Source organism: Salminus brasiliensis, chromosome 16 (assembly GCF_030463535.1).
Source record: "Salminus brasiliensis chromosome 16, fSalBra1.hap2, whole genome shotgun sequence".
NCBI lineage: Eukaryota > Metazoa > Chordata > Actinopteri > Characiformes > Bryconidae > Salminus > Salminus brasiliensis.
Window position 1 is genome coordinate 7,828,140 of NC_132893.1, and position 23,973 is coordinate 7,852,112.

Here is a 23,973-nt window from a genome sequence, read left to right on the forward strand (position 1 = left end):
ACCATTTGAACCGAACACAAACACACCTTTCTCTATTACTATTACTATTACTCATTTTTCATCATAGCTGTCATTCATGTTTTATAAAACCAGCCACAAAAGGTTTAAAAGTGTATATGAATGACACACCAGATTCAGTCATTAGAAGATGTGGTTTCTGTAATATGATTATGATTTAGGACTTTTTGAGTATTTAGTTGTATTATCTATGCCATTGTTATTACAGCTTCACTGAATATGCCATTTTATTTGTCAGATTCTTTAAATCTTCATGTGCTAAATTAAAAATTGGGTCCTGGAAAAGTTTAACATTACACATTATACTCAGTATGGTGTGTTAAACATCATATAAATAGTAAAATTGGTTGTGTGTTGTTCTTTCCTGTAAGATGTTCCAATATAAAACATAGTAAACTATATTTGAGATGGCTGAGGGTCTTTTTTACTCTATCTGGTCTCATCTACGGTAATCCTTACTGAATGAAAGTCCTACTCATTCATTTGTTCATTAGATTAGGTTTTAGGAAGTTGTGACGGAAGTCCCTTGTACTGAATTAATGTAATATTGGATTAACACACATGAAATGTGTCCATATGCAACATTTTTCTTTGGATTTTATTTTTGTCCCTAAAATACCATAGCAACCACCTTGCAACATCTTAGCAACCAGCTAGCAACACCACAACAACCACCTAGCAATGCCACAGCAATGGCCTGGGCTACCAAACCAACTGCCTAGCAATACCATAGCAGCCACCTTGCAACCAGCTGGGTTAACTAAGTAAAACTGAGAAACTGAGAGTTAGATCATGAGAGATCACCTACATTTCTTCTGGGTTTTTGAATGTTAAGTTCCTTATGGACCTAATGGCTTGTACCTCACTGCTTGTGTGAGTTTATGTAAGGCAAGGCAAGGTGATCTTAGTTGTATAGCAGATTTCGTACACAAAGGTCATACTAAAAAAGGACATGTAAAAATTGTACCAAAAATGTATGTTGTCATGTGTACATGGTCATTTTCCAAGCATATTCTCTTTTCTCTTTAAACAGACAGTTTTTGTTACTGTGCTACAAAGAGCTCTGTTCTCATTGGCTGCCTTGTATTGTTCTATTCAGACCGCAGTTCAGGCTGAAGCACTGTTTATAACTTCAGCCTGTGCAGGAGGGGGTGGAGAGCTGTAGACTGAATAGGTCTAGTCATTGATTTTTGTGACATCCCGAAAATAATTTTAAAAAGTTTGAGTAGATATTAATTGTGTTTTATAATTGAATAATGTTTACATGCTCATCAAACTCAATCGAAGACTCAAAATATGAGTGCTCTGATTTCTGCCATGTCTTGTTAAATGTTTTTGCACTGTAATACTGTAGGTAAGAGCTAAGTAATTAATGGTAATTAAAAGTAATTAAAAGTCCACTTAGCTATTTTTATTAAGGTAATTTTTTTTGTTCATTTAGCTGTTTCAGATTTTGTCTGTATACATATATATATATATATATATATATATATATATATATATATATATATATATATATATATATATATATAGTAACAGCTTGTACAATACAGCTTTGACACTCTAGACACCAAAAAGTGTTTGTATAATTAGATTTTTAAAGCATTTTTATTACTGTTAAGGTATGTTATGTACTGTCATGATCTGTTCATATCAACTATATTTTACCATATCGCCTTATACTGTCATTTATAACTTTTAGCATTTCTGTATCATGCTGGCAATTATATATATATAGGACTTTTTGAGTATTTAGTTGTATTATCTATGCCATTGTTATTACAGCTTCACTAAATATGCCATTTTATTTGTCATATTCTTTAAATCTTCATGTGCTAAATTAAAAATTGGTTTAACATTACACATTATACTCAGTATGGTGTGTTAAACATCATATAAATAGTAAAATTGGTTGTGTGTTGTTCTTTCCTGTAAGATGTTCCAATATATATATATATATATATATATATATATATATATATATATATATATATATATATATATATACAGTCATGCCCGAAAGTATTCATACCCCTGGCAAAGTTTGACTTAAATTTACTTTTATTTAACCAGAAGTTATATTTTTGCCTTGAAACGACACAGGCATCTCCCAGGAGATAACACGATGATGTACAAGAGGCATCATTGTGGGAAAAAGTATTTCTCAGCTTTTATACACATTTGAACAAAAAGTGGCATGTCCAAAATTATTCATACCCTTCTCAATAATTAATAGAAAAGCCTTTATTGGCTATTACAGCAATCAAACGCTTCCTGTAATTGGTGACCAGCTTTTTGCATGTCTCCACTGGTATTTTTGCCCATTCATCTTTAGTGATGAGCTCCAACTCTTTGAGGTTCGAGGGTCTCCTTGCCATCACCCTGATCTTTAGCTCCCTCCACAGATTCTCAATTGGATTCAAGTCAGGACTCTGGCTGGGCCACTGCAAAACATTAATGTTTTTGTCTGCTAACCATTTCTTCACCACTTTGGCTGTGTGTTTTGGGTCGTTGTCGTGCTGAAATGTCCACCGGTTCCCAAGGCCAAGTTTCTCTGCAGACTGCCTGATGTTGTTGTTGAGAATCTTGATGTATTGCTCTTTTTTCATGGTGCCATTTACTGCGATCAAGTTCCCTGGTCCATTGGCTGAAAAACACCCCCAAAACATTAGGTTCCCACCACCATGTTTGACAGTGGGGATGGTGTTCTTAGGGTTGAAGGCTTCTCCTTTTTTACGCCAAATGGTGCACACATCATAGTGGCCAAACAATTCAATTTTTGTTTCATCTGACCATAAAACAGAACACCAGAAGTCTTCTTCTTTGTCCAGATGAGCATTTGCAAAGGTCAAGCAGGCTTTTGTGTGCCTTTTCTGGAGAAGTGGTGTCCTCCTTGGCCTGCGTCCGTGGAACCCAGCAGTGTGCAGTGTCTGTTGAACTGTCTGCCTTGAGATGTCGCCACCAGCAGAGTCCAGATTCACCAGGATGGCCTTGGTGGTGATCCTTGGATTTTTCTTCACCTCTCTCACTATTCTCCTGGCCAGCACAGGTGTCACTTTTGGCTTCCGACCACATCTTCTGAGATTTTCCACAGTGCGGAACTTCTTGTATTTTTTAATAATACTTTGCACTGTAGCCACTGGAACTTGAAAACATTGTGATATGGCTTTATAGCCCTTTCCTGACTTGTGAGTGGCCACAATGCACAGCCGCAGGTCCTTAGTGAGCTCCTTTGTCTTAGCCATGACTGTCCACAAACCAACTGCAGAGAGCTGCTGTTTTTCTCCTGTTGAGTTGATTAAAACAGCTGTTCCCAATGAATCAGGGTAATTAGGATGCTTTAAAACAGCTTGGACTATTTGGAATGGTATAGAACTTTGGATTTTCCCATATACTGTGACAGTTTTCAAAGGGTATGAATAATTTTGGACATGCCACTTTTTGTTCAAATGTGTATAAAAGCTGAGAAATACTTTTTCCCACAATGATGCCTCTTGTACATCATCGTGTTATCTCCTGGGAGATGCCTGTGTCGTTTCAAGGCAAAAATATAACTTCTGGTTAAATAAAAGTAAATTTAAGTCAAACTTTGCCAGGGGTATGAATACTTTCGGGCATGACTATATATATATATACAGCTAAAATGGTTCGTATGGGTTTTTTATTTCAAGGACAAAAAAGGGGCATTTGCCAGGCATTTTTGATCGAGTAATAATGGCCTCCAAGCATATTTAGCTATTTTTATTATTAAACGTTTTTAAGTTTAGCTGCTCCAGATCTGTTGATGTCCGCGTCCCGGTCCGTCCTGCACTGCCACCTGCCGGCCCCCTCCTGACATGCGCAGTCCAGCAGTTCGACCAAAGACGGTGGAGGAGAAGCAGGACGGCGATGGGACAGCGGCTCGCACCGACTCATTTCCCGCTTATTACCGCCGTCGGGGCTGCGACTAACGAGTTAATGACATTACAGGGAGCGTGAAGGGCTGCATTTTCCGGACTCGGTAAAGTTTGAGTGTTCTGAAAGCGGAGGGGAGTTGGGTTTAGGGCGGGCGGGCGGGGGCCGCTAACGTTAGGCTAACTTGGTGAGAGCCATGGAAGATTTTGGGTCCGCGCTGGAGAAGAACGTGGCCGACCTGACCGTGATGGACGTGTACGACATCGCGGCGGTGGTGGGCCAGGAGTTCGAGCGGATCATCGACCAGTACGGCTGCGAGGCTCTGTCAAGGCTCATGCCCAAAGTGGTCCGGGTCCTGGAGATACTCGAGGTCCTGGTCAGCCGGAACAGCATCAGCCCCGAGACCGAGGAGCTGCGGCTGGAGCTGGACAAACTCCGGCTGGAGCGGATGGACCGCCTGGAGAAGGAGAGGAAACATAAGAAGGTAAATAAAGCAGCTAATAGTTTATAGTGTTAGTATAACTTACACTCGTTATTCAGAAATACGAGCAAACTTTTGAAGAGAAGAGTTGGCTACATTTATTAAATTCTGAAGTAAATTAGCTAGCTAAATAAATCAATAAATAAATAAATAAACAAACAAACAAACAGCCTGATGACAAATCACAGCTTTTGCTGGTAACGATAGACTAGTTTCAGATGATCTCAGCTGGTCTTTAATGGTCAAGGCTGGTCACCCAGATGAAAACATACCCTGTGCTTGTAAGCCAGCATTATTGAATATTATTATTTACTGTAAATATGATATGATATGATATACTATATTGTAATTATCGGTTGCTAGGAACTGTATTTTACCATATTTATTTACATTGTCACCTTATACAGTCATGTCAGACTCGTTCACAGCTCTGTATCACACACATTTTATATACATATCTACCATCATGCTGATTTTATATTTTTGAAAATATTTATTATGACAATATTTGTACTCTCTAAACACATTTGGTCTAAAAACTCAGTATTATGTTCCAGTTATGTGTTATGTGTATTCTTGTGGGTGATTGGAGCTTTAGTATTTCATTTCTGACCCAAATGATCTCAAAAAGAGACAAACCGAGCCTGACGAACTTCACCTCCTATGCCGAGCAGTGCTGGATGTATTAAGAAGTTGTGATGTACTCTGTACTTTTGGACCTGCTGCTTTTTGGAAGCTACGTTTACCTTCACTGAAGTGACTAGAGCTTTACTTGAGGGTTGTTTTGGCTTATCTATCCACCTCTTGAGTCTGAGTTTGAGCTAGTGAATCTAGGATAGGTACATCCACAGGCAACAGCGCTGTTTATCTGTGTACACGTTAGTTAAAGCTTTGAGGAGCTGCCATCTTTTTCTTGGGGAGTCTTACGGAAGCCAGAGCAAAGCAATGCGGAGCGGAGCAGAGTTCCTGTTCATGGCAGGAAACGACCCATTCCAATCTGGGTCGGTGGGAATACGACACTTTATCACGTAACCATCCCCTGGGACCCTGCACCAGAGCTCAGACGACACTACCAGATTTAGAGTCAGGCATTAACACAGCGTTTACCAACAGCAGCTTTGTGGTCAGTCGGGACAGAAACACCTCATCATTGTTGAAGGACAGTCATTTATTAAGCAAATATTGGTTCAGTGAGGTTCATTGACCTTGAACTGTGTTATTCCAAATTTTAATTTTGAATAAATCACAATAATGAATTTATTCATTTTAGACAGTTTTGCCTCCCACACTTGGGTGGTGCAACTATCCAGACATGCATGGAGAACCAGTAAACTGAAAGCTTAATTTAATAAAAGAAAATAATTACACAAAATAAAATAAATACTTAGAATTATTAATGTGTTATGTAATAATATATAATAGAAAATGTGTACAGAAATTTATTTACCATAATTTTGTGGTTGTAGCTATGTTCTGATTTCTCCAGATGTGTTTTTATTATTATTTTTTAGATTATTTATTTATTTATTTATTCGAAAGTGTGTATAACCTTGAGTTTAATGACAAGGATTGTCCAAGTACAACGTCTAGTTTTATTTATTTTGTAGTACTGCTAAACTTTTGAAATGTATGATTGCACCTGACATTTCTGGGTGGTGCTGTCTAATAAACTTCATTTGTATCATTAAAAAAGCTGTGAAGCAAATTTTAAAACACTAAATAGATTATTGCAGATACAGCATTTGGCACTGGCCCTTTACAGAGATAGGAGCCTGTATAGAAGATAATGCTGTGATTAGTGTAAGAAGTAGGCCTGTATTCACATGACAAATGTGTGATATGGGACTGAAGAGCGCGGTTACTGTAGACTGATAACCACTGGTTTGATATACAGGCTTGTGCTTGTGACAGTGCAGCGTTATGCCAGTCATAACACCCTGTGAGTTTTTTTTTTATTGAGCTTAGCTATGATTGTGTCCTTCCGTGAGGTTTACAAGGTTTTAGATCAAGTGAGAGGTCAGGTGTATCTAGAGGCCAGTAATCTAGTAGTAATCTTCCCCTTCAGATTATAGAAGTAGTGGAGTCCTCTGCTTATGACTTTGACAGGTAATCAGGTTATCAAGGTTTATTAAATTTCCACAAATTGTTCAGATTTTCTGCATGACAGTTGCTGAGAGAAGGTTGTTTTAATGTGAAAAGGTTCATTATAGAAAACAGTACTCTCATATTTCTGTGCAGCTCATGCTTCTTTAGTGTATTGGGGAATCAGAGGTCACAGTGTGTACAATGCAAATGTAGCCATTTTATTTTCCATCTTAAAGTCCTAGTAAAAATGGTGAAAATGATCAAATGGTTGTAAATCTGAGAAAACACTGTTTTCTTTGGGTACTATTTTGCCTTACAGCACACTGAGTCTCCGCCGTAAGTGTATTCTAAAGAGTATAAAGAAGTCTCTCAAACTACTGTGAAAACAATCACAACCATTAAGCATAATAACTGTTTGTTGGAGCTTTGTGACGAGATATTAAATTCTTCAGACGTCTGAGTCTATTCACCTCCATTGTAAACAATTCTGACTCATATTTTTAGAATAGAGCGCTTCACACCGAACTCACTATGCATGAATTTGTTTACTCTTAATTATTTGATTTAGTAGCAGTTTTCATCTATATGTTCTTCTATACTTGACCAAAAACAAACCCTGTTTCTTGGAAAAAGGTAAACACGGGAGGCTTTGACATTGTCTTATGGAAAAGCATATTAAAAGACAGTGTGGCAATATACATATAAATGGTTCTGCACGTTGCGCTGTGAGAGACATGTAGATGTGTTAAAAATGTGTATGTTTGATCACAGGAACTGGAGTTGGTTGAGGATGTGTGGCGAGGAGAAGCCCAAGATTTGTTGTCTCAGATTGCCCAGCTGCAAGAGGAAAACAAGACCCTCCTCAACAACCTGTCTGTCAAAGACTGCTCAATGACAGAGGAGGACATTCAGAGACAGGAAGGTAATTCATAACAAACCTACTTAAAGAGGCTCACGCCAGCTATGCCAGCTGCATCTGTGGTTTGAATGAGGAGTGAACCTCTAATTGAACCCCTTAAACCCTTAGGACTCATTGTAGGCCTAGGTTTCATTTCCTCAGTTTTGTAACCACTTGCATCTTAGTTTTGTAGTTACTTGATAATAAGCCTTAAGGTTAATAACTTGATAATAAATAAAGCTTGATTAGATATTCAGAGCGAAACATGAATTAATAAGTGCTTGTTATCAGTTTAGTTAAATTAGATTAACTATAATATGGTAGTAAATAGAAATCTATATTGTTACAGTCAGGCAAAAACCTTGTATCTCCACATTTGCCATTTTTGACATAATGAATTTCAGTTTGAAAGTGAACTCTTTGAAACAGTAGGGATTTCTGCATTGATTAACTTTTTTTTAAAAAGACAGTCAAACTAAATTAATGAACAGTTGTTTGGTCTATTATTTGTGTACATGGAGTAAATCTCCACAGTGCAGGCTAGAAAAAGTGAGACTTGCACAGCTTTATGTTTGGAGGAAAAAAACATTGCACACCCACACTAAAACCTAATCTCAACTGAGAAGCATAGTGAAGACAGCATCATGGCTTGGGGCTGTTTTGCCACCTCAAGGCCTGGGCACCTTACAATCATTATGGGAACAGCGACTTAGAACCCTGATTTGACTTGACTTGACTTGACTTGACTTGATCATAAACCTATCGAGAGACTGGCGCTTGAACTAAAGAGGGATATCCACACAAGACATCCCAGAAATATTGTTGAGCTGAAACACATTTGCAGGGAGGGAGCGGTCCAAAGGGTTACTTACTTTTTCTAGCCTGCACTATGGATGTTTACTCAGTGTGTTCAGTTAAGATGAACAGGACAACTGGGAATGGGTTATTCATTTTGTGACTCCAGGTTCAAAGTATAAATATTAGTAAGTAGGTAATAATAAATAATAACAATAATAATAATAATAAGTGTAGGATATAAGGGGTTAAAAAGTGACTCCACTCTTCAGTTCTTTGTGCCTCAGTGGAAGCGAGAGGCCACAGCAGGAAGGGAGTTTACAAACACACTGGTCTGCTGTTGCCTGAATTACCTGTTATGGGCTCTTGTAATTCACCCATACTCTCTCCACTACACTCACAGCACTCCCTTTGCCAGCCTCCTCTTGACCAGCACAAAGAGAACACATGCGGTCATACTCGCAGCCGTTGACGTGCTCATTCTCTTGGCCGCTCAGAGTCGAACAAAAAACATTCAGCCGTGCCACACAAAGGAGTCCTTCTCTACATAACTAAAGGGCAGCCAGGAAGCATTGCTGCAGGAGCAGACCAGCGTGGGGAAGCACAGAGAATGCTCAGTTCTTGCAGCGCCCCCCCCACGTGCCCTGCGTTCATGGCCACCGGAACAGGCCTCTCTCAGTGCACTCTCAACCTGCCTGTTTAAATCAGAATGATTCTCTATCTGAACTATCTCCATTACTCATCTCCCTGTTTACACAAACGCAGTGTCACTGCTGATCTAAAAGCATGAAACATGTTTCCTTTCCAGCCTCCATAAATCATGAAACTCACTTATTCAGCATATGATTGGTCGAGTTACACTACAAGGACAGAAGCAGGGTGGCAGGTAGGGCTGGGCAGTGTGATGATATTTATTGTTATAGTGATAATGATAAATACCATCATGCAGATAAATTGGCAGAGCATTTGGCCTGAGAATCCCACCTCTACCCCAAAATTCGCCAAACACACTGTTGTAGTATTTAAGTTTTAATAAGAACTGGTAGGAAAGAATATCATTTCCTAATGCTATTAAAATAAGCACTCATTTTCAAGTTGTATTGCAGGGGGCAATCTTGGGGCCCAAGCACTGTTTGCCTTTTTGGAGCCAGTAGATCACATCTACTTGTATTTAGTTTTTTTCTTTAAATTTACCATTACAACATTTATACAGCTTTATTCTTCCAAAAACTGTCATAGTTTATTTCTACACAACCATTTTCTAACCTCTCTGTGTTCCTCATAATGAAACTGTACGCTGTTTTTCTAACTGTGTCTTTAAAGCAATATAGATAAAGAGGAAGATAAACTGAGGTAGGCTGAAATATGTAAACGATATAAAAACAGGCTGATTTTTCAGATTAGTTTCTGTATGTGAACTGTATGGTCTGGGAAGTAAACGGTATTAAAATAAAAATGGGAAGTACAGCTTTCTGTCACACACGTCCTTTAACACGGTACACAGCAAAAATGCATACCCTCAATAAAAACAATGATTTTTAAAGTTGTGGACCACAGGTTGTGCATCCACTGTACGGTGACCTTAACTACCAGTTCTCCAGTACTGGAAACCATTGCACCGAGTATTAGGGAGAGTAAGGCAACAGTAACCCACCAGAGAGTGAGGCCTATTATGTTCTCTTGGACATTCTGCTGTGATCACCAGAGATCGCTACTGCAATCTCCCAGTGATGAGGCCAACGCTTAGACGACTGCGCCACTCGGAAGCTCTGGTTCTGTGGTTAAATTCTTGCTTTGTGTTTATTGGGAATAGAAAGTCCCAATCAGAAAGTCATTCATTAGTAAACAGACTGTGTCAGATATTGGCTGTTAGTCTCTACGGGACTGCACAGGCAGGAGTGCACCAAAACGTTTATTTTGCTGACAAGATTTTACTGACACATACTGAGAACTCAGTGCTTGCCTCCATACACTTGGACTGTTTATGAACCAGTAAGTTATTTTGGTGTCGGTGGCTGAGTTTGTGTATGTGTGAGCATGTGTTGGACATCCACAGACACAAGTCTATTTTAAGAGCCTCTGCCAAGCACTTACAGAGGAACTGTTTTGCTTTGCGTGTCACTCATACCTCAGTTCCCAGTGTGCTTTTATCCAGTGCAGAAAAGTATAGTCTTTTAATCTGGTCTGACTCACCTCCCTGACCATTCAAGTACCCAGTTCCTAAAGAAAGGTGAGCTGTTCTCCCACTGGTAAAACAAAGCATTTCACCAGTAGATTCAGACATGCTTCAGACATAATTCAAGAGTAAAGATGTGGTGGGAGTGTATTTCCCCACATAGAATTGCATGAGTGCAATGAAACTAGGTTGGGCACAAACAGCAGAAAATAGCCAAACATTTGGAGGAAAAGCATCTCAATCGTAGTCAAACCTCTAGAACCACAGATGTTATGTTACATTGTCAGGTTGCACTGTAAAATAGTTCTACACCACAGATTTGAAATAATTCTGGTACCTTCTGAGAACACTCCTCACAGGTGCAGGCTGGGAATAATCTCTGTTAATGGTGCCTAGAGAAAGGTATAGAGCACTCTGTTAACAAACACAAAGCAACAAACAAAGAATCTACACTGAATCAGACTTAAAACAGACAATACCTGATCCATTTAAATATAATATCTGATTTGGCCTAGTTTTTAATCTAATCTGATTTTTAACAGCCCTTACTTTTTAGATGAGAAGTTGTGGCTATTTGATAAAAATCTTTTTTTTTTTTTTAACTGGCAATGCTAAAATTAGGGCGAAATACTTATAAATAAAAAAATATATATTTGTGTCTATCAAGCTGATTTCTTACTGTAGTAGTGACCAGCAAAATCTACTCATCAAGTCCATAGCACTCATTATGCTGTTCTCACTTTGGTTTGCCAGGTATGTCAGAAAGAGAAAGGCAAGTGATGAAGAAGCTAAAGGAGGTAGTGGACAAACAGAGGGATGAGATTCGTGCCAAGGATCGAGAACTGACCCTAAAGAATGAAGACATAGAAGCAGTAAGTGGTCAGTTTTCATGGCAAGTACCTTGGTTAGCACCACATCACAAAAGTACACTCTGAGTAAACGCTGAATATTCATTTTTTATTATTTTAACTTATTTATTTATTTATTTATTTATTTATATTTTACCAAAGTACCCACATGGTTCAGGTATGTTGTGGTGATGAGTATTTTTCTCTCTTTTATAGCGGTGGGCGTTCCAAATGTCAAAGCACCCACTGGTAGCCATGGCGATTTCTGAAATGTGCTGAGAGGGCTGGAAATATTAAGGGTGAACATACTTAACCTGCCTCCATTACAGTTGAACTCTGCTTACTGTCTTCCAGCTGCAGCAGCAGCAGAACCGGCTAATGAAGATCAACCATGACCTAAGGCATAAGATCACAGTGGTGGACGCACAGGGCAAGGCTCTGATTGAGCAGAAAGTGGAGCTGGAGGCCTTTGCCCAGGCCCGGCAACAGGAGCTGGGGAGTCTGCGGCAGGAGGTGGCCCGACTCAGGGAGCGGTTGCAGGGTGAGAAGACTAGCCCTGAGGCCGAGGAACCCCCTGCACCGCCCTCACCTGCACAGGTAAGGCCTACACTGCTGGTAAACCTACTTGACTGGCCAATATGGTGGTGCAGTTGGAAATCAGTAATAACTGAGAAGTGATAATCACTTGTGGTAGGAAAGGAACCTGAATATGTGGCTAATTTTGATTTAAATGAAATAACCAGCAGACCATGGCGCTGCCACTATGACCTGAGGATCGCTGGTTCTGGGTCATGCTGCCTGCCATCAGCAGCCGGAGACCATAAGAGCACAATTGACCTTGCTCTCGCCAAGTGGGCAGCCGGAGCCAGTGAGAGCGCAGTTGGCCTTGCTCTTTCCAAGTGGTTTAGTTTTACCATGTACCCCCCGCCCCCATGCGACTTCACAGGTGGCCTCTGCCTGCCACCACGAGTGTTTCTGAAATGTAGGACAGGTGTTTGGTGATTCTTTGTTATGGTGAGAATTTTTCTGTCATCAGCTGTGAAAGCCTACCAGTCCCTTTTAGTTATTAAGCTCACCAGTTCTCTGTTCATTCTTTATAATTGAATTGTTTTGAACAGTTAATTTAGGTAAATCTGTGGTTTTGGCCAATGTCTATTACTGGTCTCTCAGCCTTAGAATACCTTACTTGACTTTCTCCAGCACAACTCTGGTTTTCATATTGATAAACCGGTTCTAAAGCAGGCTCTAAAGTTGGCCAAAAGCCTAAAATCAGAACTAGATGCAGAAAGCTCTTTTACACATGCACTAATAAAGCAATTCATAATAACAGGTCAATTACAAACACCTATAAGCCTTAGTAAAAAAAAAAAAGCCTTAGTCCCAAACATAATTGCGAGCACATATATATTGAATTTCTGGTTTGTTCTGCTCTCATTGGTCACCTTATAGAATGTCATGTTCTGCACTTTATTACATGATTATTTATTATGATACTTGATATCTAACATGATTTATTTATTAAATACAATTTATCCAAAAACTCAGTTTCAGTTTATATATATTATGTTAAGGTTTGCTAAACGTTGATGCTGCCTGAATGTGCTGATCTCATGTTTCAGGACTGTTCACGTGTACGTGACCACTGTGAATCAGAGAGCTCTGTCAGTGTGTCACAGAAGAAATGAGGCTGAGCTGGTAGATAAATATAGCCATAACTTGGCCAGCAGGCCAGAAAAGCAGAAGCTTGACCTAGAGGCATTTAAAGGGCTAGATCACCCAAACATTACCATAGTTAAGAACATGGTATTTAAAACAGGGATATGGTCCATGTGCACTAGCTTCTGTTCAGTGTAAAATATGTTAAGATAACACTGAGATTGTTTTGATTAGCTTTTTACAGGATAATAGATCATATAAACTTATGTAAGAGGAGGAGTTACAATGATATTGCGTGTTAACGAAATGGCCTAATTCGTATACAATACTATGCAAAGGGTTTAGCCATCTGTGACAATTACAGTGACAAAGTTTTTTTGCTCAGTAAAACATTAAATTTAATATTTAAATAAATACAAATAACAGTTTCTACATTTACTTGCTGAGAGAAATGCTTTTAAATAATGTGCTTATGTGCCTGAAACCTGTATGTGTATGTGATGTTACATCTGCAGATACTGACCTACTCTAAATCCACTACATACATTACAGAAAATGTAATTCTAATGTTATAATGTTATTGTTATAATGGTTCAAAACTGAAGAACTCAGTCCCACTCCCTCTTGCCATTCCTATATTTATCTTATTAAATTGTACTGTCTTTATATTAAATCAACATTGACATTTTAGTGAAACACTGTTAACATTTAAACTCCCTTTCTTTTATGGCTGTTATAAAAATGTAGCAAAAAATCAGCTGCTACCTGTATGATTTAAAAAGTCTTACCATTTTTTACAATTTTCAACTGTAAACTTCAAACCACAATTAGAACATGTCTTATTGTTCTTGTCCTTGCTTTGGGTCAGAGTTTACTCCCCGAGCCTGTCCCACCTAGGGGGTGCCCACCCACCTTTGCTCCTCGTAACCGCCAAGCACTTGCAGATGAGAACGAGGGTGAGGAGTACGAGGACGATGATGATGAGGAGGAAGCTGTGTTGCTATGGGTAACCCTTTAGCTTGCCTGGGTTGCACGGTTTGAAACTAATCTAGCATCTTTTGTGGGGGAGCTGTTACCAGTACAGCACGACCTTCTCCACTGTTGTGTGTGTATGTGGAAGCCAGCCTGGGTCGTCTGCTGCGGTTAACAGCATAAAATAAAGTCTTGATTAGCATCTTTCTGTTCTCCCATTCGTCTTACTAAATGGACACTGTTATGACCATAGCGATTTTTTTTACCAGTCTTGTCAGAGCTCAACTGTTCTGTTGACGTAGCACTTTACATTCCTCAGTGGCATGTGGGCGGCAAGTGTTTGTGCCAGCTGGGACAACTGGAGTCCCAGGAGGATGCATTTTGTACTTTCCAGAGCAGAATTAATTTTGCACTGTTAAAAGCACCTGGTTTAATTGAATGAAGTGCAGAAGATGTTGAATGAATCACTGTACTCAGTATGGGAGAGTATCTGAATAGTAGTTTTTAAGAATCTGTTGCTACTGATGTACTTAGTCTGTAATTAATATTGTGTATCGTGAAAATGTCTTTAAATATTGTGATATAGTATTTTATACATAGATACATACATACACACAGACCTAATAAGTTGGTTTACTGATAAAGGAGAAATGTAGATGTGAAATGTGCTTGATGATGTCAAGGATGTGATGACATGAACATAAACATGCTGCTGGCCACTCTTTGAACTACAGCCATCTTCTTCTCTGAGGACAGCTGCTAAAAGTTTGCTTTCCTTCATGGGGAGTAATGTAAGCTGCGCAAGTAGCGCAGATGGTCCAGCAGTGTTTTCAGAGTGTGACATTACCAACCAGTGAACTCTCACAGTGCCCCCTCCCTGTGACTCTCTTTAATGCACATGCATGAATGAGCTTTTTTTGCTGTGTTCTGACACAGAACAGAAATTTGACACATCAGACATGTCACAATTTTGAAATATCGTCATCATGTTTTAAATACAGCATATATTAACTCTTTACAGCAGTAAATTACCTTTATGCAGCGGTATTACCTTTATACCGCCCAACCCTATACGTGGTTCAGTCAGTCGCATCTTCCAGCCTATCCATTATGATTATCATCACAGCCCTAGCATCAAACAACATGACGCAATGTTAAAAAAATACAGCATGTGTGTGGTGTGTTATCAGTGTGTGGTTTGCATTGCAGTAACTATTTGGAATAGTAGGTCACCTAGCCTGCTCTGAATACAGAATGGGTCATACAATTAGATCTGCGTCATTCTAACCTTCCAGATTAACAGTTAAAGCAAAGGCCCATACTGTCTCTTAGAAATTCACAGTATGAGCCACATCAAGGTAGGGGTATACACAAGAATCAATGATGTCTGTAGAAATAAAGATGTCTATTAAACCACATTGATGTTGCTCCCTTTCAACAGGAGGCACTGTGCGACGAAGAGGCAGGTCTGGATCCAAAAGATCCAAATCGGCCTCGATTTACCCTGCAAGAGCTGCGAGATGTTCTGCATGAGAGAAATGAACTGAAGGCCAAAGTCTTCATGCTTCAAGAGGAAATTGCGTATTACAAAAGGTTAGTAATTACACGCTGTAACTGTATCAACACTTAAAGCTAGTCCCTGCTTAATTTCCAATTTGGTTTCTTCTTGCCCTTATCAGTTATATAGTAATTGAGTGGTCTCACCAATTATTGAGTAACCCAATAATTAAGGAAACCAGCTTAACTGAACAATAATAAACTATGCAGAGCATTTCTAATACTTAGAAACGTATGTCAGCCTCTGTTTTGCAGGGTGTCTGAGGCTAGTTCAGCTAATTTAGTTAAATGCTTTTAAGCTGTGTTTTCATTTGAGAAATTTAGAGAAATCTTTAATGCTAATTTTAGTTTCATGAACAAATACACATCTCTCGTGATCTCATACTACACATGATCTCAGCATATTATGACTACCCTTGGTTTGGAATAATTTCACACTGTAGTCAATCTGTTTTTCTGCATACTTTGTTAACCTCCTTTCACCATGTTCTTCAATGTTCAGGACTCAAAGGACCTCCACAGAGCACCTGTAATTTGGGTGGTGTGTCATTCTCAGCACTAAAGTGACACTGACATGGCGGTGTTAGTGTGTGTTGCACTGGTCCGAGTGGATCAGACACACCTCTGTCACTGATGGACTGAAAATAGTCCACCAATCAGAAATATCCAGCCAGCAGCATCTTGTGACCACTGATGAAGGACTAGAGGATGACCAACACAAACTGTGAAACAGATGAGCTTCTGTCCCTGACTTCACACCTGGACCAACTAGGTAGACATGTCTAATAGAGTGGACAAAATGTTTAAAAACTCCAGCAGCACTGCTGTGTCTGATCCACTCACCAGCGCAACACACACTAACACCACCACCACCATGTCAGTGTCACTGCAGTACTGAGAATGACCCACTACACAAATAATACCTGCTCTGTGGTGGCCCTGTGAGGCCCTTGCCATTGAAGAAGCAGTTGGACTACAGTCTGTAAATATAGAACTAGTGCTCCTATAGGTTGGAGTGGAGCTGATAAAATGGGATAAAATGAATAACTTTCCAAACCAGTTGTGGTCATAATATTCTGATATGACGGTGTATTTCACTGTACAATAGAAATCTGCATCCTGAATTTGAATGTTAGCAGAGTACTTATTTACATATACATCGTTTTACTTACTTATATTCCAGATATGCTGCGAGTTACACAGATGTGTTTTGTGACATTGTACAGAGGGAGGCCATAAATGACTGGACATTAATATAATAATTAGGTAGTTTTATGTTGAAACATCGGACTTACACAGTTCTATAAATGCTTAAATATTTAAATTTAACTTCCTTTTTGTTGATGTCTTTTATTTTGTTTTTTCAGTGAAGAGCAGGAAGAAGAAGCTGGCCCGCCCACTCCAGACCCCTCCCCAACGCTTAGACCTCGCTCCAGAGCCAGTCAACCTGAGTCTGGCATAAAGCGACTGTGCGTACTGCAAAGCATTTTTCTACCGCTGCTCACACGTGCATACATACACACACACACACTGCCCTACACTAAAATATTTGCCCAGAACCAAGCCCAGGCGACCTAATCTTTTCCCCCCATGAGGTATTGTACACACATTGCTGCACACTCACACTAGACAGATTGTGAAACAGTCTGTTGAAAAAGGTGAATGAGGGCTGCTTTTCCGAACATAACCCTTCCTTAAACAGACGTTTCAGTGTATCAAACTTTCAGACTTTAATTGAGCTCCTCAGGAGCTCTGTAGCATAACATGGCATTTCTTCCATGTTTTTGCATCTTTGTATCCTTGTGTCACTAAAATCGATTAAGGCATGATCATTAAGCCATCATTAATCCTGGTTTCTGTGTGGTGTTCCATTATGGCTCATCAGGGGTGGAAAACATACAGAGAAACTGATTAATTGATTAACTAAAGATTTTTCTTTGGGTACTGTTTTTTCCTTACAATGCTCTGCATGTACATCTCTGCCATAAATGAGGAAAAAATGTTGTAGGCCAAAAACCTAGCTCAGGCTCCTGTGGTCCAGTGGACTAAAGCGCTGCTACTATGATCCGAGGATTACTAGTTTGAATCCTGGGAGAGATCACGAATCAGAGAGAGCACATTGGCCTTGTTCCTTAGGGGTGGGTTGATGGAACTTGCTCCCCACATCACTCCTTGTCTGTTAGCTGTTTTATCGGAGCTGGGGAGCATCACTTTCCTCTCAGTGCACTTGCTACCTAGCGATGCTGCATCAGTGGCAGTTCGAAAACAGGCAGTGGCTGGCTTCACAGCCGAGAGGAGGAGATGTGCTAGTATTCACCCTCCCATTGCTAGTAATAGGGATTCCAAATTGATAGAAACGTGATTGAGAAGATGGCATATTTATAACCATTTCAAGTAATAATAACTTCCCAGACTACTTATACTATTTATAATCACTGTAAATAATTCTGACTTGTGGAGCATTGAACTTCAAACCACTCTGAAAGACTTTATTTACATCTTAACTTTAATTGTGCAGAAACTTAAAAACAAATCAGTGGAATTACTCTTTTAGTACAGTTTCTCTGTACAGTTTACATCCTTGATATATACTGGAAGCAGCAGCACTACCCTTGAAATGAAATGAAGTGGAGCTCTCTCTATATATATATAGATATTTATTATTTTTTCTGTGTTCCCACTTTGCTCACTATCCGTGTCTGTGCCTTTCTGCAACAGGATCTTCACAGCCATTATGCCGATGGTGGCGGCTGGGTTGATTCCAGATGACCCCACTTTACAGCCAATCAGACGACTTATTTCCCTTGTATGAGCTTTTTATTTTTGGTGGTTGACCTTTGTGTTCCTTTTTACGCTCCTGTTAACAACTTAACCCTTTAAAGCCAAGTGTGTCATATTTGATACATATCCACAGAAGACAAGCGTCCAGGCTTTTTTCTGTCCTGGCACCAAAGTGGTGTCCGAACGGCAGAGTCGCTCGCTGTCTTTAAACACAGACTGAAGACCCACCTCTTCTGAGAGTACTTGGGGTGAATAGCAGAGTGGTCACCTTAGTGTCTTGTGTTTAGTAGTGTCTAAACTTAGAGGTATCTTTGAATTTGTAGCCTATTCAAACTAGCTAAGGTTATTCTTAAGTAAATAGCAAAGCACTTTTGTAAGTCGATCTGGATAAGAGCGTCTGCTAAATGCCTTAAATGTAAATGTAAATGTAAATTTTAGATTTTATGACCTCAACATCAGTACGATATTTAAATGATTAAATATGGTTAATAATTTTTTAATAACAAAATAATATCAATAATATATAATAAAGTAAAAATGTAATAATTACAGAAATAATAAGTCAAACCAGATACATGTTTTCTTCCCCTGGTGGATTATCTGTGCACAATGTGCACCAGAAAAATACATACAGATTTCTAGGTTTAAAGTCACTGTAAATTTTTAAATGCAGTTTAGAATATAATGGGTTAAACAATTTATTTGTTTTTGTAATTCATTAATAATTTAATTTAATTTATTTTATATTTTCATTTTTAAAATAATTAGTATATTTGGCATTTATTTGATTATTCAGGCTTTAAAGGGTTATTTATTGTAGCCCTGCATGTGTTTGGCGCTGCATGCCCCGCCCTCCTCTCAACCCCACCTGACCTCTCTTTGGAGCCACTCATAATCCAGACAATATTCTGATTGGCTGATTGTGGGGCTATCTGGGACTGGTCAACAGGAAGATCATTCGAATCAGCCAGTCAGAATAAAGTACCTTTTCCCTTCTTGTTCACGGTCCTATTCACATGCTAACACATGTTGTTGTTTTTTTTTCGTTTTTGTCCCACTGTCTCACTAAGTATTTTAAAACCCTAACAATGATTAGCCTGGCAAACTAGCACCTTGTCTATGTTTCCTGATGTGAGTGACCCACAAATGGATAAACTAAATGTTTGTTCGAAAGACTTATATAATCTTCACATGTATCAGATGATCTTACTGGAATAGACCAATAGCAAAACCTAAAACACCAGCTTAGTTGTATAGGATATGAGTTCGTAAGGCAGGCATATTTGATCACATGTTTAGTTTATAGTGCATCATAACTTTGCTGAAAGTGCTCACAGTGGCTTGATTATTGGCCCTTATTTAGCAAAGTTCCATAAAAAAATGAGCTCACATTGGAGCACCCATAGTGCCCAAGTACAAACTGTAATACGGCATGACTAGGAAGGCAGTAACTGATGACTCAGCATCAGCTGATTAGATCCTGAAACCCTCTCTTGTTTACAAAATAAATCCAGTCTGCAAAATGCAGCCATCTACAAGTTATGTCGAAAGTATTCATGATGAGTTTTAGTTTACATATTCACTTGTACACTATTATTATTGTATATGTATTCGATTCTGTTATTAATGATTAAATAATTATTGGATAATGATTTTCAGGTTTTAACTGAGCATGCATGACATAATCATGGTCAGTAACATATTACAGTAGTGTAATCTAACAGTTATGAAGGCATGACCTAATTCTCACTCTCTTGTAAGGTTAGCATGTGTCTGTATTTTAGATATTTGAATAGATATATCTTTTTTATGGGAATGAAATTTGCAGAGGTTTATACCAAGGACTTTGTAAAATCATTAAGGTCAAGGATACAATAGTATCATGCATAAGATAAATGGGGCTGTAGATAAATGAAAAACAGTAAGGGCCCTAATACAGAGCCTTGGGGTACACTATATTGCACTAATGTACAATTGGAAAAACTCCCTTTTTGTTCTAACAAAATGGTAGTGGTTCATCAAAAAAAAAAACATATACTACAAAACATGATTGCCCTTTAAAACGTTATTTTTTGGAAAGCTACATGTTAACACTAAACAACATTTATGGGGCTGAAATAATGATCAAACAAGTGTTATAATTACTTAACAAGGGTCAGATTACAAAAGTAATTGCTTAGAATAAAATGTATCTGCTTCACACAAATGTTTAAAATTTGTAACCCTAAAGAAATAAATATATTCATGTGTGAAGCCAGTCCCGGTAGATATAGTCCCTAATTTCTGCAAATTGTAAGGTTTTGTGTTGGCATCTAAATTCTTATATATATTTGCATGAATTTCAATATTGGTGCATCCCTGGGTTTTACAAGCATTTTTCATGTTAAAATATTACTCTGATTTTACACCCTCTGATCAGACAGTTTGGAAGAATTATTCTCAGAGCATTCTCAGAGCTTCAAAACATACTGGTCTCACTGGGCATATTTTATATACCTAATTTTGTTTGTCAATATCAGCCTTTCATAGATAAAGTCAAAACATTAATGGTCAGTATCTCTTTCTCTGTCCTTCTCTGATTTAGGTTTAACTTCTTCTCCCGGGATAAGAGGCGCAGCTCCCAGAGGCCGCATCTAGACGACAGCTTCGGCTCATGGGCCAGCAATGACGGGGTTTACACAGAGCAGGCCCAGGAGGCCTTACAGCACATGTAACCTGTTGGACAGTGACAAGCACAAAGGCCCTGTAATCCCTAACCTGCGCCATGTGACAAGCCACACTTACACCCCCCTATTATGGTCAACTTGCACAGCCCTGCAACCTGCCGTCAGTGGATAAAGGAAGGATTCACAAAGGGACACAGGATAAAACAGAGCAGCTTAAATGTAGATACAGTTAAACAACACTTCCACCCTCGATTTGTCCCAAAAAAAAGGGATGTCAGGCTTTATTATTTCTAGTTTTCTTTGATGTATTGTGTTTGTTGGAATGGTTTTATTTTGGTTTACCAAATTGTTACGTTACTGTATGCTGTGTGGCCAGAAGTATGTGGACAGCCCTTCTAATTCATGCAAACATATAGTCATACTGTCTACAGACAAGCATTGCACTGAAATGCTCAGCACTGTCAAATGAGTCAGGTTTGTGAAATTTCTCCCCCGCTAGATCTGCCCTAGTTAACTGTAAGTGTTAATATTGTGAAATTGAAGCATTTAGGAGAAACAACATCAGATCGGCCACAAAGTGGTAGGCCATGCAAACTGACAGAGTAGGACCCCTAAATTCCCAACTGCATCTGGAAGCAACATCAGCACATGAACTGTGTGTCAGGAGCTTTCTGAATTGGGTTTAATGGCTGAGCAGCTGTAAGATCATTGTGTGCAGTGCAGAAAAAAGTGTTGGTTGAAGTGGTGTAATGCACACTGCCACTGGACTGTTGTGCCATGGAAACATGTCATCTGGACAGACCAATTAATCCCAGTTTGAATACAAGAAGAACGCTTCCTGGTGGACTAGAGAGTAACCGTAAAGTTTGGTGGAGGAGGAATAATGTTTTGGAAACTTGTAGATAGCCTTCCCAGACACGTGAATGTGTTCTAGGCCTTAAGGGGCACAATCTATCCAACAAGCTCTTAGGTGTGGTCAGGTGTCCACATTCTTTTGACCATGTAGTGTAAGTAGAAATGGTTCTATAGAGTGACTTGATACATCTTCAAAGATGTTTAAAGTCAGAAGGGCTGAGGAGGACAGGGAAGGAGGTAATTTTGATGTGCCTTGAGTAGCTATCATAATGTTTTGATTAGGGGACGTTTATTACGTATTTAAATTCAAATTGAATTATGGAATGAGGCAAGTGCCTAGTGAAAAGTCATTTGCCAATTATTTACGATCAGTTGGTATGCCCATGGTGGAATGGTGCATTGCCAATGATGTGGCATTTTTTTTTACAAGTTTAAAAGTGTTGAGATTTTGCACAGTAATCATGGTGCCACACTGAAGTGCTGTGGATCCTGAGGAGGCCTGAAAAAGTTATGGCACAATATTCTTGTTGGAGATGTACAGTCTAGTGTTATTGAATAGCTCCACTGTAGAAATTATTTAAAGAGCTTATTTGTGGACTGCTGACTCCCGAAAGTCATCAGTACTCGTCCTTCTCCAGCTTTTCTGCATTCTTGCGACTTGAGTGGTGCTTTCGCTGACAGTAATAGAGTTGTTTAGTCAAAGCATGAAAATGCAGATCCAGTTACAGCACGAATTACTGATGAAAAAAAAAGCTGCTTTGTGAGCTTGGAATCCTTTTTTTTTTATTCACTGTGTTTCAAACATGCATCCAACGTAGCTTAAAGATTTCAGGATTTGATTAAGCTGAAAATTCAAGCTACAAAAATGTACTAAAGGAAAAAACAAAACAAATCCATGTTGGATATTTATCAGTGCTAAGACATATGCTTCATAATTTCATCTCATTGCCCATTAAAGTATTTTATACAGCTGTACTGTAAGCAGTGTTTTTTGTTTTTTTTACTTCACTTGAGGGTTTTCCAGGTTTGTCAGACACTAGAGGGCGCTCCCGAGTCCAGAGTGAATGGGTTAATATGGAGCATTTGATAAAAATGCTTTATATTAATAGTGTAGAAAGGTTTGATCGTTTTCGTACCGAAAAATTTCTTTATTTCCTCAACACAGAACAGCACCTAATGTTTTCGCTTTGCAGACATTATAAATATAGCTTATATATATTTGTAACTTTTTAACGTTTTTTCACATCAGCCGCCATGAGCAGACAGGGGAATAGTATCCACTGATTGTATACATCTTTATTTCTGTATTGTAATATTGAAACAAACACATGTTTAACATTGCAAAGGTATTGGCATTAACATTAATATAGCACTGGCTGGCCAGGACGTTAACTGCCGGCCATAGTTACCGACAAACAAAGTTGTTATGTCGTAACTGGCCGCGACTGCAGCGTCATCTCGCTAGCTAACCAATCAGCACTCAGTAGCATTAGTGCTAGCGTCTCTACTGCCCATAACCCATTTGCTGTACAAAAATAGAAAAATACAGGTTTTTCTTTGCTTTTTAGTCAAAGGTGACATTCTACTTTCCAAAGTTAAAGGAGGGTCCTAGACAAGTGGTTAGACACTATTTTAACGATGCGTTTTTAGCTGGTTGGCCCCATTCACCCCCATTTATCGCGGACTCTGGTGTTCTGCAGTTATTTTTGATAAAATGGGGGAAACAGAAAAAAGGCTTTCTATAAACTGTGGTATTATGTGAGAATTGCCCACATACACAAATCACGCTGTGGACGCCCCCTCATGGCCAGCTGCACACGTGCATTTGTTGACAAGCTGAGAGATGCAGAAGCGCATCTGAACTGAAAGAAGCATGTGGGCTGGGGCGCCAGAGTAATACAGTATTACAGGATTTCACAAAACATGACTCTGGTTACGTAGTGTTAAGCAGTTCTGGCGGAAGGTCTCGTGCAAGTCCGCTAAGGGTCAACAGTGCAGCAGCAGCCAACCATCAACATGATTCTGAGGCTGATATTCTAAGGTGAGATTGCTACATAATGTTGCACACTATAAAAACAGGATCCTGACAAATGCATCTGGCACAAACATGCATTTCTCATGAAGTCAGTGACTAGTCAGCACGGCAGAATGGTTCAGTTTGACTTCTTAACCACGGGTTTCAATATAAGGCTCCCCAGACAAAAGATGTATAATTGCATAATTGTAGATGTATACATGTATAATTTCTTATGCATCATGCAGACGTATGCGTGAATGGTTTAGCAGACATG

General features: G+C 39.1%; 1 protein-coding gene across 4 annotated transcripts; it reads left to right on the forward strand.

Moving 5' to 3' along the window:
- Positions 1 to 4,085: 4,085 nt before the first annotated feature.
- On the forward strand, positions 4,086 to 22,657 carry rilpl1 (Rab interacting lysosomal protein-like 1). Of its 4 annotated transcripts, none has more exons than XM_072658969.1 (8): positions 4,086 to 4,396; positions 7,250 to 7,400; positions 11,101 to 11,219; positions 11,550 to 11,792; positions 13,720 to 13,857; positions 15,265 to 15,416; positions 16,748 to 16,849; positions 20,746 to 22,657. In XM_072658969.1, exons 1-8 carry the CDS (start codon positions 4,109 to 4,111, stop codon positions 20,873 to 20,875), a joined length of 1,323 nt encoding a protein of 440 aa, XP_072515070.1. In that variant the 5' UTR covers positions 4,086 to 4,108; the 3' UTR covers positions 20,876 to 22,657. The 4 variants fall into 4 exon arrangements, with proteins under 4 accessions (XP_072515070.1, XP_072515068.1, XP_072515067.1 ...); XM_072658967.1 differs by lacking the exon at positions 13,720 to 13,857 and adding an exon at positions 18,099 to 18,186 and having other exon boundaries at positions 20,746 to 20,834; XM_072658966.1 differs by lacking the exon at positions 13,720 to 13,857.
- The last annotated feature ends 1,316 nt before the right edge of the window (positions 22,658 to 23,973 follow it).

Bases quoted from the DNA above. Each gene is read 5' to 3' on its own strand.
- rilpl1 (XM_072658969.1), top strand. From the start codon at position 4,109: ATGGAAGATTTTGGGTCCGCGCTGGAGAAGAACGTGGCCGACCTGACC. The intron at 7,401-11,100 runs GTAATTCATAAC...TTGGTTTGCCAG, and splicing joins GGACATTCAGAGACAGGAAG to GTATGTCAGAAAGAGAAAGG. The intron at 16,850-20,745 runs GTGCGTACTGCA...TCTCTGATTTAG, and splicing joins GAGTCTGGCATAAAGCGACT to GTTTAACTTCTTCTCCCGGG.